This window comes from Aplysia californica, unplaced genomic scaffold, assembly GCF_000002075.1.
Source record: "Aplysia californica isolate F4 #8 unplaced genomic scaffold, AplCal3.0 scaffold00646, whole genome shotgun sequence".
In the NCBI taxonomy this organism is placed as follows: Eukaryota; Metazoa; Mollusca; class Gastropoda; order Aplysiida; family Aplysiidae; genus Aplysia; species Aplysia californica.
The window spans coordinates 218,927-234,414 of NW_004797916.1; the positions used below are offsets into that span (position 1 = coordinate 218,927).

A 15,488-nucleotide genomic window follows, 5' to 3' on the forward strand; every position below is an offset into this window, starting at 1 on the left:
AGTATCACAGCACTTACAACACAATAAGGTCATATAAGTGCCGAAAATTGGAGGTGCTACAAGAGAATAACAACCACAAAAAAAGGAGAAGAGATAAGGACGATAGATGTTTGACAAGAAAGAAGGAGCAAACTACACCAGACCACCAATCAACCACTCACAAAGCCAGACGCACAAGCTCACAAACAAGAATAGAGAATGACAATGGTACATTTATAAAACGGTCAATAATTTAATATTGTAAATTATGTGATGACAACCACTGGATTATTTTACTCACACAGTGCTAAAGATTAGAGCTGTTACCAGAGAGCAGCATACAAAGAAAAAAAGGAGAAGTAAGGAAGATAGCAAATCACACAACAGCGCCAGCCAACCAAACGTGAGAATTCTCATTGTAGGCAAACTCTCAATCTTGAGAAAACTCACATGATTGAACTCGCTGTTCCCGGGCATCATACCATGAGTGGGGTGACCACTAGGCAGTGGCTCGGGCAAAACCTGTAGCAAGAGCAGAAGACCGCACAAAATTTCAGTACAACACTAGTTTAAGTAACTAGATAAGATCCTTAGGAATGCAAGATTTTTTCTTATTACCTTTAAACCTTATAAAAACCAGAATCAAAGACCACCATAGATTGTAATAACTCAAAATGCTTTATACAAAGGAAACATAGTAAGTCTTTTCAGAACTTGCAACACACTTAAGAAATATTAGTGCCAAAGATTAGAGGTGTTACAAGAGAGTAATAAACATAAAAAAGTAAGAGATTATGAAGATAGATGTTTGATAGGAAAGAAGCAGCAAACCACACTAGATCACCCGCCCACCAACCACAAAGGCAAGATGAAAAAAAAGGTGAAGAATTTGAGCAGAAGAGAAGTACTTCACTTAGACCATCAAAACAATAGACTGGAAAGTATAAAACCTACGAGCAGAGCCCTCCAACCACCTGTAAATTAAAGACGATAAAACCAATGTAAAAACAAGCCTGACTTACTGCATTCTGATTGGCCTCTGAGGCAGCTTTGACCATGATAAGGAGCTTGTTAAACGCTGTCATGTCCCCTTCCTGGTTAGCACTGGCACTTGAGGGTACTGGACTCTCCATCTTCTGGGGTGAGTTCTGATGCATGTCTGCTTCCAGTTCTGCCACAGTTTTCACTTTGCGCTGGACGCCTGTGAAACGTGGTAACATCTCTGAGTTGTCTACAGTGAATCAAGATCTGTTCAACGGTGCTTATACAGGGTGTCCCAAAACTCGATGACTGTCAAAAAGTTAATGATGACATCCTAACAGCTTAAAATTACCTACGGCGTTGCTTCTTTTTAATCATGCAAGTCTCTCATTCACATCATACGGTCTTTCTGTTGCCCAGTTCATACAATTCCGTTCATACAATTCCTGGAATGAATTTTTCCTGTCATGAAAAATTTGCCTCATCGCTAAAGCAAACAGGTCATAGACAATGTTCACCCCACCTCACTTGTCTGAAAAACCCACACACACTTTGTCTTCCTCTCCAACGCATTGCTTGGGATTATTTCTTAGTAGACTGAAACGTAATATGGCTTCATATTCAAATCATGCCTTTAGATTCAGTATGTCAGAGACTGACAAGCCTTGCTCACCATGACGTCCTCGAATAGACACCTTAGACAATGTCACAACCAAAGCACAAAGTGTTTCCCCATTTCCTTTATTTCACACGATTTTGTTAAATGGCATACTCACAGACATCCTTTCAATTTGAATTATTCGTGGAATCCCTAAATTTCTCTTTCTGAGGGTGCATAGGCTTGAAGCATTTTTGCGGACTTAAATTCAGCACATTTTCTAATGCAACTTTAAGATATGGCACATGCAGCAGTGCTTGTCTGACCAATTCTATTTTAGCAAAGATTATCGTATCAAGATGATCGAACATAATTCCTTTAAAATTTGGTGCAGATCCATGCAAAACTGGAAAAATTATTGGGTTTTTTCACGGTCATCGAGTCTGGGACAGTAGGTATTCAGAAATTTCCGTTTAAGTAAGGGTGAATCTTTTAATGGTTAAAAACAGCATTTTTATATCTAATATCACCTATAAAAACAATAAGAAGATTGTTTCCCCCTCAACAGAATTTAAATGACCAGTAAGGTTCATATCTGTTATACTTTTTTTACTTCAATCTTATTCAAAACAAAGGTACAACTACTAAGTGTGCCACTCTTCATTCAGCAAACCCAGTCTATACAATTTTAACATAAAAGGCACGGCACATATATCCAGCTGTTTATGCAACAAAAATTTCACAAGAAGTCCACATTGTCACTTCTACGAATCCAGATTCACCCCATATTCTGAGCTACTTTTCAATTTTGTTCCACTGAAAATTAACATTGGAACTTCCATTTTTATTGGGAAATAAATGTACATGAAAAGAAGAAAAAAGAAAGAAAAAAAGCAATCTCACAATGCACAAGAGCTCTAGAGCACATGTACTAAAAACGTCCAAACAACCCAACACTTAGCACGGAACTTACTGGCTGGCAGGTTAGACGGGGAGGCCGTCCCGCTGGAGGAGGCCGAGTCTTTGGGTCCACCAAACAACATGGCCTTGAGCTGAGCCTCTGCATCCTGGGCGCTGAAGCTGCTGTTGCTGGACAGAGCTGAGGAGGAGTAATAAAACGAGAAACAGCTTAGCCACAATTTATTCATCTAACATTTGCTTGCTTTGAGGAGAGCATACATACATTTTTGTGATTACAGGCATTGTTTGTTTTAGAAAGAGTTTTACGGTGCTTGCAACACAATAAGGTCATGTAAGTGCCGTAGATTAGACGTGTAGAGAGTAACACAATAAAGGAAAGATAAGGACGATAGATGTTTGCTAGGAAAGAAGAAACAAATCACACCAGAGCACCCACCAACTACCCACATAGCAGATATTACATTAAGACCTCCACCCAGGAATCAAGAGCTAGATATGGATACGGCCTCGACATTGACCGCATGCCACCTTCATTTACTGCTAGATCTGTTCGCCGATCAACTCCAGAAAACAAAATCAAGTGGAGAACAGTGGCGATTGTAATTTAAAAGCAACAAAGAAAAACCTGGAGTCCTTCCTAGAAGTTGTAGGGGGAAAAAAATGTGAGCCTAAATAGCAAACCCTGAAGGAGGTCTTCTACACATCATCAAGCAGAGAGGTGTTAGGCGAGACCCCCACAACTGTCAACAGAGCATTTGAAATATCTGTCCCAGTACAATTTACTTTTTTAAAAAAGATTAGCAGTAAAAACTTTCCTTTCTGGGGTGAGCAACTTTTGAAAACACATAACAGAGCAAGCAGCATTGTAAGCTCTGAAAGTGAAGCCATTAACAACCTGGTCTTAAGTTACACTGAGAAGGGAAAGCATTTTCAAATGACAAACCATACTCACTTGATTCTATAAGGACAATTTTTAAAAATTAGCAAGTGCATGACATTAAAAAAAAGAACAAGCTTTTACTGAAATATTGGGAATTTTTACTCTAGAATCTACATAACATGCAGAGAATATATTTCGGAATAAAACAACAAAACTCTATACTATCGCAAGAGAAAAGAAGTAAAACGAAAGTTTTCTGAGTAAATTTTATTGCTAGAATCGAAAGCAAATATATCAAGACAGACAGCAAGTACTATATAGCTTAGTAAATAAAGAGTATGTCCAAAATACAGCACTTGTGTTAGATTTTTAGGAGTTCACAGTTAGATTTAGTGAGGAAACAGCTTGACATCCACCAGTGTTATTGAAATACTTATGGGCAGAACACAGGGAACGAGGCACAGTCAAAGAGGGATTAGTGTCCAACCACACCTTGTTGAGCACAGAGTTAAACAGGGATGGTCAACTTTTTGGTAAAAAATCTAGACCTCTCTTTTCAGTTGAGATTATCCCACGCTTGAACATTCGTTGTATCAAAATGATAAATCTTAAAGACTATTTTTCCCCGATTAACTCAGGAAGAGTCGGACAATTTCACCTATTTATTTCCCCGGCGTCATACCCTCAGTTTGTACACTAGTAAATATAATCGAAATATTTGAGTACAAATTGTGCTCAAAGGAAATAAAATCAATAGAAACCAAACGGACTCGGAGTGAGAGGATAGCAGTGTTAGGAATTTAAGATATAACAGTGAACCTGGTAACAAAACTATGTTAGTTTTAAGCCGCGACTTCAGAAAAACTTCAAAGAAGGCTCATCCCTGTTTAGTTGCTATGAGCAGGTCTCCATTGACCGAGGCCAAAGCACAGACGCACGGAGTCACGGAGTGAGGTGAGGGGGTTAGTGAGTGGCTTCACAAGCAGGGGTTAGCTCCAGCCATACAGACCCGACAGGAAAAGCGGGCGGGGGGAGGGAAGGGGGGTGCACTCTACCTGAGTCAGTGAAGAGGCTAGATTCGAGAGTTTCCACGCTACAATCAAGCCGAGGCTTCCACTTACAGGCACTCGAGCCCCCTGCGGCGGCGGCTGTGTTGAAGAGCGCGGTGACCGAGGGAGGCAGAACGCCCTTGTTGTGGTGTTGGTGGTGGTGCTGGTGAGAGGAGTTCGGACCCCCGTGGTTGTCCCCGGCAGAGTTGGGCATGAAAGCCAGGTGGGCTGGGGGCAGTGGTGAGGAGGAAGCCATGGGGTCCTTGAGCTGCCCACCTGCGTGTCGATGTTGCTGCTGCTGCTGCTCGTGGAACTGATGCTGCAAATTGTGCAGGTGCTGCTGTTGTTGGTGCAGCTGGTGCAGGTGCTGCTGTTCCTGGAGATGCTGAATGTAGCTGAGCTGATGGTGCATTGAACCCATAGGCCCCATCATCACACTCGGCGACGGCGCGGCAGGGCTTGCTCGACTCTCCTCCAGCAAATCTAAAAATATAAAAGCACAAAAAAGATGGTCACCATAATTTCACCAGTGTCCGAGGAAAGAAAGTTTTAGTTTTAGTTTTAGTAAGAGTTTTACGGCACTTGCAACACAATAAGGTCATATAAGTGCCGAAGATTAGAGGTGTTACAAGTGAGTAACAAACACAAAAAAGGAGGAGGGGAGATAAAGACGACAGATGTTTGATAGGAAAGAAGGAGCAAACCACACCAGAGCACCCGCCAACCACCCACGAGGAAAGAAAGGTAAATAAGCACAAAGGTGGTCATTTAGAGCAAGAAAACAACATGACAGACAGGAACAACAGCCAACATAACACTCGGCGACAGCGCGGACGGACTCGATCGACAATCCCCCGCAAATCCAAAGAGCACTGAAAAAACGTTAACTTAAATAATTTTACCTGTGTCTTTAGTTTAGATTTAGTAGACGTTTTTAGTTTAAACAAAAGTTTTACCGCACTTGCAACACAATAAGGCCATAGAAGTGCTGAAGATTAGAGGTGTTACAAGAGAGTAACAAACACAAAAAAGGACGGGAGATACAGACAATAGATTTTTTATAGGAAAGAAAGAGCAAACCACACCAGAGCAACTGCAAACCACCCACTTACAAGTAATTGTCTGCATAAAGAAAAGTGAGTAAAGAGAAGCACATAAATACAATAATGGCCATTCAGAATTGGGAAAATGTGAGACACACAGACAGAAACAACAGAGGGAAAGTAAAGAAGTAGGACCCACCAGTGGCACCTCCAACCACCCACACAGAAGTGGTCATTTAATGCAGGAGAACAACAAAACAGACAAACACAACAGAAGGAAAAATAAGAAGTAGGATCTTCCTGTGGCACCCCCCTCCCCCCACAACCTGGGAAGAAAAAGAACTCCACAACCTAAATTTATTCACAGCAAATCTCGGATCTTAACTAAACAGGATTCCTCTGGTCTTTAGCTCCAGACTAGAGAAGGCATTTGTCATTTCTAAGCAAACATCGAGGTTAGAGAGAAGAAAAATAATGGACAGAACAGGAGAAAACTTATTCAAATGCAAGGAATACATTGCATAAGTCTTCATGCATGAAACTCTACCATCACAAAAGCTGGGTCTCATTCTGGGATGCCACTGGAACTTTGGGAAAATAATCGATAAGACATTTAATATACACAACTAATATGGGGTTGGACAGAAGCAAATACTAAGAAAAACACATGTTCTTCTAACCCAATTTCGGTGAAAATAACCGGAATTTGTTAGTTTGCATGAGAAAATAGAAGCGCATCAACACAATAATGGCCATTTTGAGCTGGGAATAAGTAAGAAAGACAGATAGAAACAGCAGAGAGTGAAGATAAAAAGTAGGACCTTCCAGTGGCGCCCTCCAACTACCCCCAAAACAATGGTGAGGGAAAAAGGAAAAAATACCAAACCCACCCCCCTTGGAAAAACGGCATCCCTGCTCAAGCGTGCCAGATCTTACAGCCTGTGACTGACAAGATATATGAAGCAAATCCAACAGACGGTGTGGAAGGGGGTGGACTCACCTTGTGGTACCATGTCCTCCAGAGAAGATATGTCACTGGCGGCTTTGGCACTGGGACGGGCTGTGAAGAACTGTGTAAAGCGACTACCCTGCCGTACATTTTCTTCCTCCTAGTCAGAATAAAAAATGAAAGCAACATAAAATGATGTTCATGAAGAAAAATCATTTCACCTACAAGGTTCCCATTTCCACACGTTGTAACATTTTTACTTAACTGAAAGTCAGGAGGAAAATCGCTATATTTTACTAAGAACGGACCATGATTGTAACGTTGAAAAGAAATAGGGAGTACATTATGACAGCGAGTCCATCCACTGCCCCCACATGCAACAAAAGTAAACAGACACATAAAAATGTTTTAATCAAATGAAATGTTACAATTCTCTCAACTACAAAGCTACTGGGGAGTGTCCTGTGGGTCAAATGATTTTAATTTCCAGGGTTAAAATAAAAAGCCGATACCATTTTCATTCACGAAAGCTACAGATACTTACGGGGGGTAAATACACCTGAAAGTGCCCCCCCCCCCCCCCCCCCCCCCACACACACACAAAGAAAAAGAAAAAAAATTTTTTTTAATGGTAGGACTCGGTAAGGTTAAGCTAAAATAGGAACATTCACACAAAAAAGATCAATCTACTCTGGCCATGACCACACACCCAAACAGTAAGTACACACTGCATACCAAAGGTTCGCTAGCTTTAAAAATCTGCTCAAAGTCAAACAGAGCGTTGTGGTCGATGTTGTTGTTGACTGGGGACACTCGTGTGATGTGCTGTAGCAGATGCGGTGACGGCAGGCGCTGCTGCTGTAGCTGCTGCTCCAACAAAACATCGGACTGCGGAGGCAGCTGCTGCTGCGTCTGCTGGTCCACTTCTGGCGAGCTACATTGCGACGGGACCCCATCCGCTTCAGCTGCGTCTTCACTTGTCGACTCTGTTATACAACAACATTGAGGTTAGTCTGCATGAGTAAAAAGGACATTAACACAATAATGGGCATTTAGAGCACGGGACAGAGAGAAGGTTAAGAAGTAGGACCGACCAGCAAAGTGTCTCTTTGACACAGAAAAATTGAGGTTAGTAAGAAATGAGACATGATTCTTACCACCACAAATTCCACGTTCCAAGACTGAGCCCTATAGAAGCCACTGCTGATAGCTCCCAAGAAAAAAATTCAAATGCATTCATAACTGCTAATCCCAGAACTTGCTCTGTAAACTACCATGAAATAATTACCAACTCACAAAGATGCGCAGAGCAGTAAATTTTGCAATAATACTAATGTTTAAAGACATGTAAGCATATCTGTCAAACTTAAGCAAAAAAATATTTACTATCACAGCTGCAAACATTTCAAAACTAGAAAACAGAGTTTACCCTCGCAGCAGAGTAAGATGGTGACTATTAGCAAAGTTACACCCCTCCATGCCCTTCACCCACACACTTTTCTGCATTCAGTTAGTTCAACCTTTCAAAGCAGACCAGCAGCAATAATCTGAAAACGTTTCATAAAGATCTCTATGCACTGACACAACTCCAGTCGACCTATGGGTTTCATTCTCATATTATTCGCAAACCCAGTCTTGAAATTTCATAATTTTTCTCCAGCACAAGCAAGTTTGTAAGGAGCTGTGAAAGAAAACAAAGGATGCATATTTTTTGACACAGGGTACTCAGACCCTCAAAATATGTATCGATTACAATTCTTACATACTGGTTGGCGGTTATGTACTTTTACCTTTGCTTGTTTTTTCCTCGACAACTCTTCCAGGTTTCTTACGACCTCCTTTATTCTCTTCCTTTACAATGTTTGGATTTTCGTTTTCCGTATCTGTATCTTTCTCAAAGCCCCTGAGCTCTATGGTGTCCGTCTGACTTGTGGGACCTCCAGTAAACCATTCAGGCTCTTTCTCCTCTTCTCGGTAATTTGGTCTCCTCCGTGCTGAGAACAAAAGACATAAACACTCTGCATACATCAATCAAACTAGTGCTCCCCCTAGTCAAAACAGATTAACTTCTCTGAAAGCAGTAAACATACAGCATAGCCCTTTACATTTTTCCGAAGGGGCACTTAAAAAAAAAATCTCATCAGACCTCCAGGGTGTCAAGGGAAAAAAATATATTAAGATCATGAAGATTCAGTGAACAATGTACCACTTTATTTTTTCACCAAAAAACTGTTTTAAAATTCAAGTGACAGGCAACAAACATTAACAATTGAACTTTCTTTTAAAAAAAAGAGTGAGTAAACAAATTAACACTTACATGATCGGTCAAAGCCTCTGTCCCTGAAGTCACGGTCCCGCTGAAAGTAAACAGGAATAACAAAGCAAATTCATTAGACAAATTTAATTAGAGAACAACATAAGCTTTTGGATTAACTGTTGGAAGTCAGCATGTCTATTGACCAGATGCTGAATTTACGCCACTGGGGCGGCTCGTCTACTCAGTAGACGCTAGGGGTAATCTTTTTGTGGTAACAAATAGTTTCTCTTTTATCCTGTTCATTTTTTCATTGAAAGTTAGGAAAGGACATTGAATTATGTGCACTCTTATTTTTTAAAAGCGCATTTGACATCAATTTGCTGTGTGTTTTTTGTTTGTTTTTCATAGCTATTAGAGAGTAAACTAAAAATCAGCTGACCATAGCATCAAATTGATGAAGTGAGGTGAAGTGAATATGGGTTAAACAAGCCACTCAGATTTTTCTATTTAAGGTAGACAGTGAAGATAACATTTTTTAAGTCTGATATTGATCAGATTGTTATGCTTCATAACAATAACAGTGACTTCAATCAACCCAAAGCCAGTGACAAAGAAATGAATAGCTCTGTATCTAAAAGACCTAGTTCATCAACTGGTTCTCCCCAGTAGAAATTCGGACTTCTCTATGTCAAAGACCACCGACAACATGGATACTTACCCTGTTGTCCCTCTCAGGAAAGTCCCTGTCGCTGGTTCTACGGAATCGATCTGACCGTTCGAAGCGCCTGTCCCGATCCCGGTCCCGATCTCTGTCCCTGTCCCAGTCAGAGTCTCGGAAATCTCTGTCCCTCTCCCTGTCTCGATCCCTGTCCCACTCCCGATCTCTGTCCCGGTCAACACGTTCCCTCGGCCAGGCATACTCTCTGTCTCGATCTCTTTCCCGATCTCGATCCTCATGCCGATCACGTAAACCAGAGAAATCCCTTGAGTTCTCTCGGTCAATCTGTATCCGGCCGCTGCCCACTTTTCTCAATGGTCTGTCCCTAGTTAAAAAATAGGTATAAATTAGACACACTGGCAAAAACAACCCCTCCCCCCCAAAAAAAACCCACAAAAAAACATGCCAACACGGGGACTCACTGCTCTCTATTATGCGGGCCTAAGGCACTTCAGAGGTGTCAAAACATACTTCATCCATAGGTATCAAAATATACTCATGTAACACACACACATTCTATTAATCAGACCATCAGTATGCTCATATAAATGGCCATAACAGTACATATGAACACTCACTAATGTATGTCCACCAATGTGATATTATACAGAATTTTGTGGAACTCTGGACAAAGTCAAAGAAAAGAATCCTCTTGTACTCATCTCGGTAGATAAAGAAAAGCAACGTTACAATTATCAATTAAAGAATCTCCTACAAAGCAGACCAGCAACAATAATACGAGAAACAATAAAGATCTCAATGTATTGACACAACTACGGCTGACTTACTATAGGTTTCATTCTCAATATTATTCGTAAATCTGGTCTTGAAGGTTCATATGTTTTCACCTGCGTTTAAGTAAAAACAAAGAATGCTTTAAGAAGCCTCCTTCAACGCAATCAAAACCATTCACAATGTCAGGGCCAACAATGACCATGTAGAAAGCCAGAGGTACTACTAAAAGACATCTTCCATAAGCAGGAAGGCAAGAATTTTTTAACAATCACATTGCATACCTATCCCGATCCCGTTCTCTCTCCCCACGATCCCGCTCGCCCCGAGAATCCTCCCTGTCCCTCTCGGGTAAGCTGATCTGCCGGGAGAAGGGCGTGGGCTGCACATGACAGCCCGTGCCGAAGCTGCGTCGCTGGGGACTCAGTACGATACCGTCACGCTCGCTCTCCTTCAGCCTCTCCACAGGGTCATTCACTGAGGAGTAGAAGTAGCCTTTCAGATAATTTCAGATAATCAACCAACATCCTCATTAGAAAAACAGAAACAAGAGACTTCAGTAATGCCAGGTTATGTTTAAGTGGAGCATATGGTCCACCTGTTTACAGGGTTGGGTTGATTTAAATCAGTTGATTTTTTAAATTTAAATCAACTTGATTTTTAAAATAAAAATCAGTGATTTAAATCACTTTTTTTAACATTTATTTTTATTCAGTTTTTACATATTTCAGCATTCAGAATTCCTTTCCTTGGTTTCATAAAACAGATATAAGGTTTAGTAGACTGATATAATCATGCTTAAAAGTCTGCTTTCCCCCCTTTCACTGTAAAATAATACAGTATTCAATTTACTTTTTTTTGTGTGTCCATAATTGAAATCAGAGCTGGGTTGATTTAAAATCAGTTGATTTTTTTTATTTTGATCAACTTGATTTTTATTTTAAAAATCAGTGATTTAAATCAATTTTTTTTTAATGTATTCTGTTTTTACATATTTAAACATTCAGAATTCCTTTCCTTGGTTTTATTAAACAGATATAAGGTTTAGTAGACTAATATAATCATGCTTAAAAGTCTGCTTTCCCCCCTGTCACTGTATGTAGTAAAATAATACAGTATTCAATTTACTTTTTTTCATAATTGAAATTAGCATTTTCTTTTTCTTTTTAGACAAACACAAGCACGCACACACACACACTGTAATAAAATGCAAGTTTATCTATGCATAATTACCCCCTCCCCCCTTCCTTTTAGACTGACATTTTCTTCATTTTTTGTCCGTAGCCATAATTCACTGATATAGCAGATTACGGCTTTCTTTTGCAGTTGCTTAAATTAATCATTAGTTAAAATAAAGACAATGCATTCTGCACTAAAAGAACATACTATTAGCCACCAAAAATCCCGAACTGGGTCGACATTTTTTTTTAAATCAAAAAAATCCTATTTAAATTTTAAAAATCTTGATTTAAATTTTAAAAATCTTGATTTAAATTTAAAAAATCGATTTTTTATATTTTTATTTTTAAAAAAATAAAAATCACCAACCCTGCCTGTTTACAAAAAGTGTCTATCACTATGGCCAAAAGCGGTTGAAACAATTTGAAATCACTAAAAAAAAAAAGTGGAAGGACAGACCAAACCAGAGTCCTCCCTCTCAGAAAGAGAAAACTAACACAACTGAAGTCTCAACTTAGGATTTAAGAGCATGAACAAATAAATTTATAAAAATCATTTCCAATATTTCTCAACGTCCAGATGTAGATGGTCTTTACACAACTTAAGGGGAAACGTACACTCCTGGAAATATTTTCTAAACAAATGACTTCCATTCCCTTTAAGTAATTGTACAAGAAGTTCAAAGATAAATAGGATGTATTTAGGGTGAATTTGTTGAATTTTCTTTTTAAAAAATGGGTCTGTGCGGATGCCATCTTGGATTTTCAAAACCAGTTTCTTAGTAGGCCTAAAGATAAATTTCAAAGAAAATATTGAAACTTCAGCCTGAAATTTGGCACACAAGTGCAAACCTCTATGGACTGTGGATGTATGTGTAAGGATTTTGACCTATCTTGAAAAATAAAAAAAAGTGAGCCCAAAGTAAATAGACCCCCGAGAGTCAGTTGAAACCATGGAGAATATGTTACAAAAAATTTGAATACTTCCACCAGTTACCAATATTTCCCAATTTCCTCATATATATCCCGAGAACAGATCTTAAACCACCTGTATGCCAAATTTGAAGCTTCTAGCTTCAGTAGTTTTTGAAAATTCCTTACATCAAGGAGGCCACATATGTGAAAAAGCAGGTTTTGAGAGAAACAGAAAAAACAAGAATTATAAAAATGATTTTTAGTTTAATATGCACTTTACTTTTCAATCATTATTCTAGGTCATTCAGGGTGTTTTTTCAATAGTTTAGTTATTGTGATCCAACAGCACAAATGTTGAAAAATGTATTTTCGCCAAAACAAAAAAATAAATATTTTGACAAATTTCATCGATATTCTCTGGGACCGCCGACCCGCGTTTCCCCTCAATATCAGAGGCAAAAGGGGCACAGATAGGGAACTTACGGGAGGGTCGTCTTTTCGAGTCTCTATCGAGCTCCAGCACTCGCCGCCGCTCCTTGCCATCTCCAAGAGTCAGAGGGGACGACTCCCGGGACCCAAACTTGGCCTTGTACCATTTGTCAGGGTCCCACTTACCCTCCTCCCTACAAATAAGACAGGAAAAAAAAAAATCAGCATTGAAAAATCGAAGGTAAACAGAAAAAATAAAAAAATAAAAAATAAATACTGCAGAACACAACTAGAATTTGAGACAAAAGTCGCCAAAAACATCTCGAAAAACCCAAGAACTACAGATAAATCCTTTCTTGTATCTCACTGAGCCCTGGTGCTGAACATATTGTCAGGACCATGTTTTCTAATTTTTTCCAAGTTGGCGATCTAATAATGCGATGTAATTCTTGTACAAAGCTTTAATTAAACCATTTTTCTTACCACAAATGAAGATTTTCGAAATATAGAAGTAGCTTAGATGAAAAAACTACTTTCACTTTCGTGATCTACTAAGAGTCCCAACGTTTTTCACTTCGTTTATTATCATATCATTATGAAAAAATACTAGATCGAGGTGTGTCAGAGATCTGAGCAAGCCAGCATCATAATAAATAGGAAAAATATAGTACAAACATCTTGATATAGTACTCATATTTTTGAGTAACAATAGTTGAATTTTGGTGTTGCTTTACATTATATTCAGAGAACAGAAACATTTTCTGAAATCGAAACTAGCGCGATATTTATACAAATTTGTGCGTGTGTGTGTGTGTGTGTGTGTGTGTCTGTGTGTGCGTGTGTGTGTGTGTGTGTGTGTTTGAGTGTATCATAATAATATATAATTAAAAGAAATGATTCATTATCTGAACCATGTAATGAAGCCTATACCCGGTAGCTTATCATTTACATTTCTGAAAACTTTGGGGAAAAGTGTGAAAATGGCCAGTTGTATAGATTGACCACCACCATTCCATCATCCATGACTAAGGTGAGTAAACATTTTAAGGACGTAAAAAAACAACAACAAAAACAAGAATTCAACAAAAATTTCCAGTATGCAGACCATTATAGGGATGGACAAAAAATTTTTTTTTAGAAATGAGAGAAATGCGAAGTATTGTACTCACAAAAGTAAGATGACCAGCTTCAAATTTGTTGGTCATCAATACTCAGCACGTTCCCACAACAGCCACCACACACAAATTAAATACCCAAACTATATAATCTACTCACATTCATCATCAGGAAACTAAAATAAAAACAGCAATTGATAACAATGGCCAAAATGTTAATAAAGAAGAAAAGAACTTACGAGTCAAAAGCTCTTTCTAAAACAGCAGGACGCCGCTGAGCAGCTGGACTCTTTGATATCTCTATGAGTTCTTCCTGTTGATCAGACATGAGAATACCAAACATGAAAATCACTTTTTCTCCACCCACAATATCAGAGAATTTAAGTTTCCAATTGCTTTAACAATTAAAACAGCTGAGCAAAGTGGTTTTTAATAAACTGCAGACAAAATGAATATCTTTAGTATTCAATAGGTGGAAAAGCCATATACATATTAGCAATGCCAATCGGGCTTCCGCATGCGGCGAACTTTTGGTCCCTGTTCACGGGTGAATTTTTGGACTGGGTAAGAACATAAGTGGCTAACTTTCTCAACCTTGGTCTACTATATTTCTGGACCAATGTGAATGAAACTTGGCAACCAATCAGAAAATAGGGCAAACTAATGATATGCAGACATTGAAGTTAGTAGACATAAATTATCCTATAGTTTTGGTATCGGAAACACTTTCGTATTGGGTATATCGAAAACTATAAGGAGCTTGATTTTTAACGTCGAGAAGGTAAGAAACCTGTTTTCCTCTAGAGTGTCCTCAAATTTGAATGTTTTGTGTCAAGTACAGTGGAAACCTAATATAACAGGGATGGTGGAACCAGAGAAAAAGTCCTGTTATGTCAGATCCCTGTTAAATCAGAAATGCAAGGACAGTAAGCATTTGTGGTCTAATCCCGCTGTATTTATTCATGGGTAGTTTCCCTTGCAACAAATACCCACAAACAGCACACCACAGCCCTCTCTCGTGGCCATGTGGTAGGCCTGCCTATGACACATTATGCGTGCGTTTAGCTAGGCTTAGAGCTAGATCGAAGTCTGCAGTACACCGCAGCCCTCTCTCGCTTCACCTGCTGCATGTGCTTGCAGTGGTGTGGGTTGCTTCAACACTGTTATACACTCTCTCTTTTACTTTTTGCACATTGATAACCAGCTTTTGCCCCTGCTACAACTGATTGGGCTCCAATGAGGCCATGCGATTGCCGATAACTTTTAATAGAAACAAAGAGTAGGGAAAAATGGGGATATAAAAAATCTCTGTTATTACAGGGCCCGTTATAATATGGTTTCCACTTTACTCGTTTAGACCCAATCATTAATGTACCACAACCCCCTGTCCAAAGTGGCTTCGCAAGGAGACCGGCCATTTTCCCCTCACTCCCAGCAAATGTATGTGACCTACAAATCCCCGCATGACCATTTCAAGCCCGTTCATTGGTCACTTGAAATAGGGCAATGGCGGGCGGGCGCGCGTATCCGACTATTTTTCTCTCTATTCCCTTGTAATATTATAATGGGGGTATTCCGAGGCGGGCTTATCTTGCCTCTGGGTTTTCGCGTCTCAACGGGAAAAAAGGGTTTTTAATTACGGCATGCTGGATTGAATTAAATTTTATTTTATGGTTGGCATGGTCTAAAGTCATCAAAGAAAGCTTTGCCATTATTTACTCACGCTGCCAACATATTCTTAAAG

At 39.4% G+C, this 15,488-nt stretch overlaps 1 protein-coding gene across 5 annotated transcripts in view; it reads right to left on the minus strand.

The window, feature by feature from the left end:
- LOC101846530 (eukaryotic translation initiation factor 4E transporter) overlaps positions 1-15,488 on the minus strand; it is a 51,092-nt gene that overhangs the window by 24,396 nt on the left and 11,208 nt on the right. For 4 of the 5 annotated variants that reach the window (XM_035972318.1, XM_035972315.1, XM_035972316.1 and 1 more), the window contains exons 3-14: positions 13,984-14,057; positions 12,684-12,823; positions 10,392-10,584; positions 9,376-9,700; positions 8,718-8,757; positions 8,191-8,394; positions 7,136-7,386; positions 6,452-6,560; positions 4,415-4,891; positions 2,532-2,657; positions 1,002-1,180; positions 430-501 (exon numbers count right to left, since the gene is read on the minus strand). In XM_035972318.1, the coding sequence (XP_035828211.1) occupies positions 430-501; positions 1,002-1,180; positions 2,532-2,657; positions 4,415-4,891; positions 6,452-6,560; positions 7,136-7,386; positions 8,191-8,394; positions 8,718-8,757; positions 9,376-9,700; positions 10,392-10,584; positions 12,684-12,823; positions 13,984-14,057 (2,190 nt within the window). The remainder of the gene's footprint in view (positions 1-429; positions 502-1,001; positions 1,181-2,531; positions 2,658-4,414; positions 4,892-6,451; positions 6,561-7,135; positions 7,387-8,190; positions 8,395-8,717; positions 8,758-9,375; positions 9,701-10,391; positions 10,585-12,683; positions 12,824-13,983; positions 14,058-15,488) is intronic. The other variant, XM_035972317.1, reaches the window with a different exon arrangement.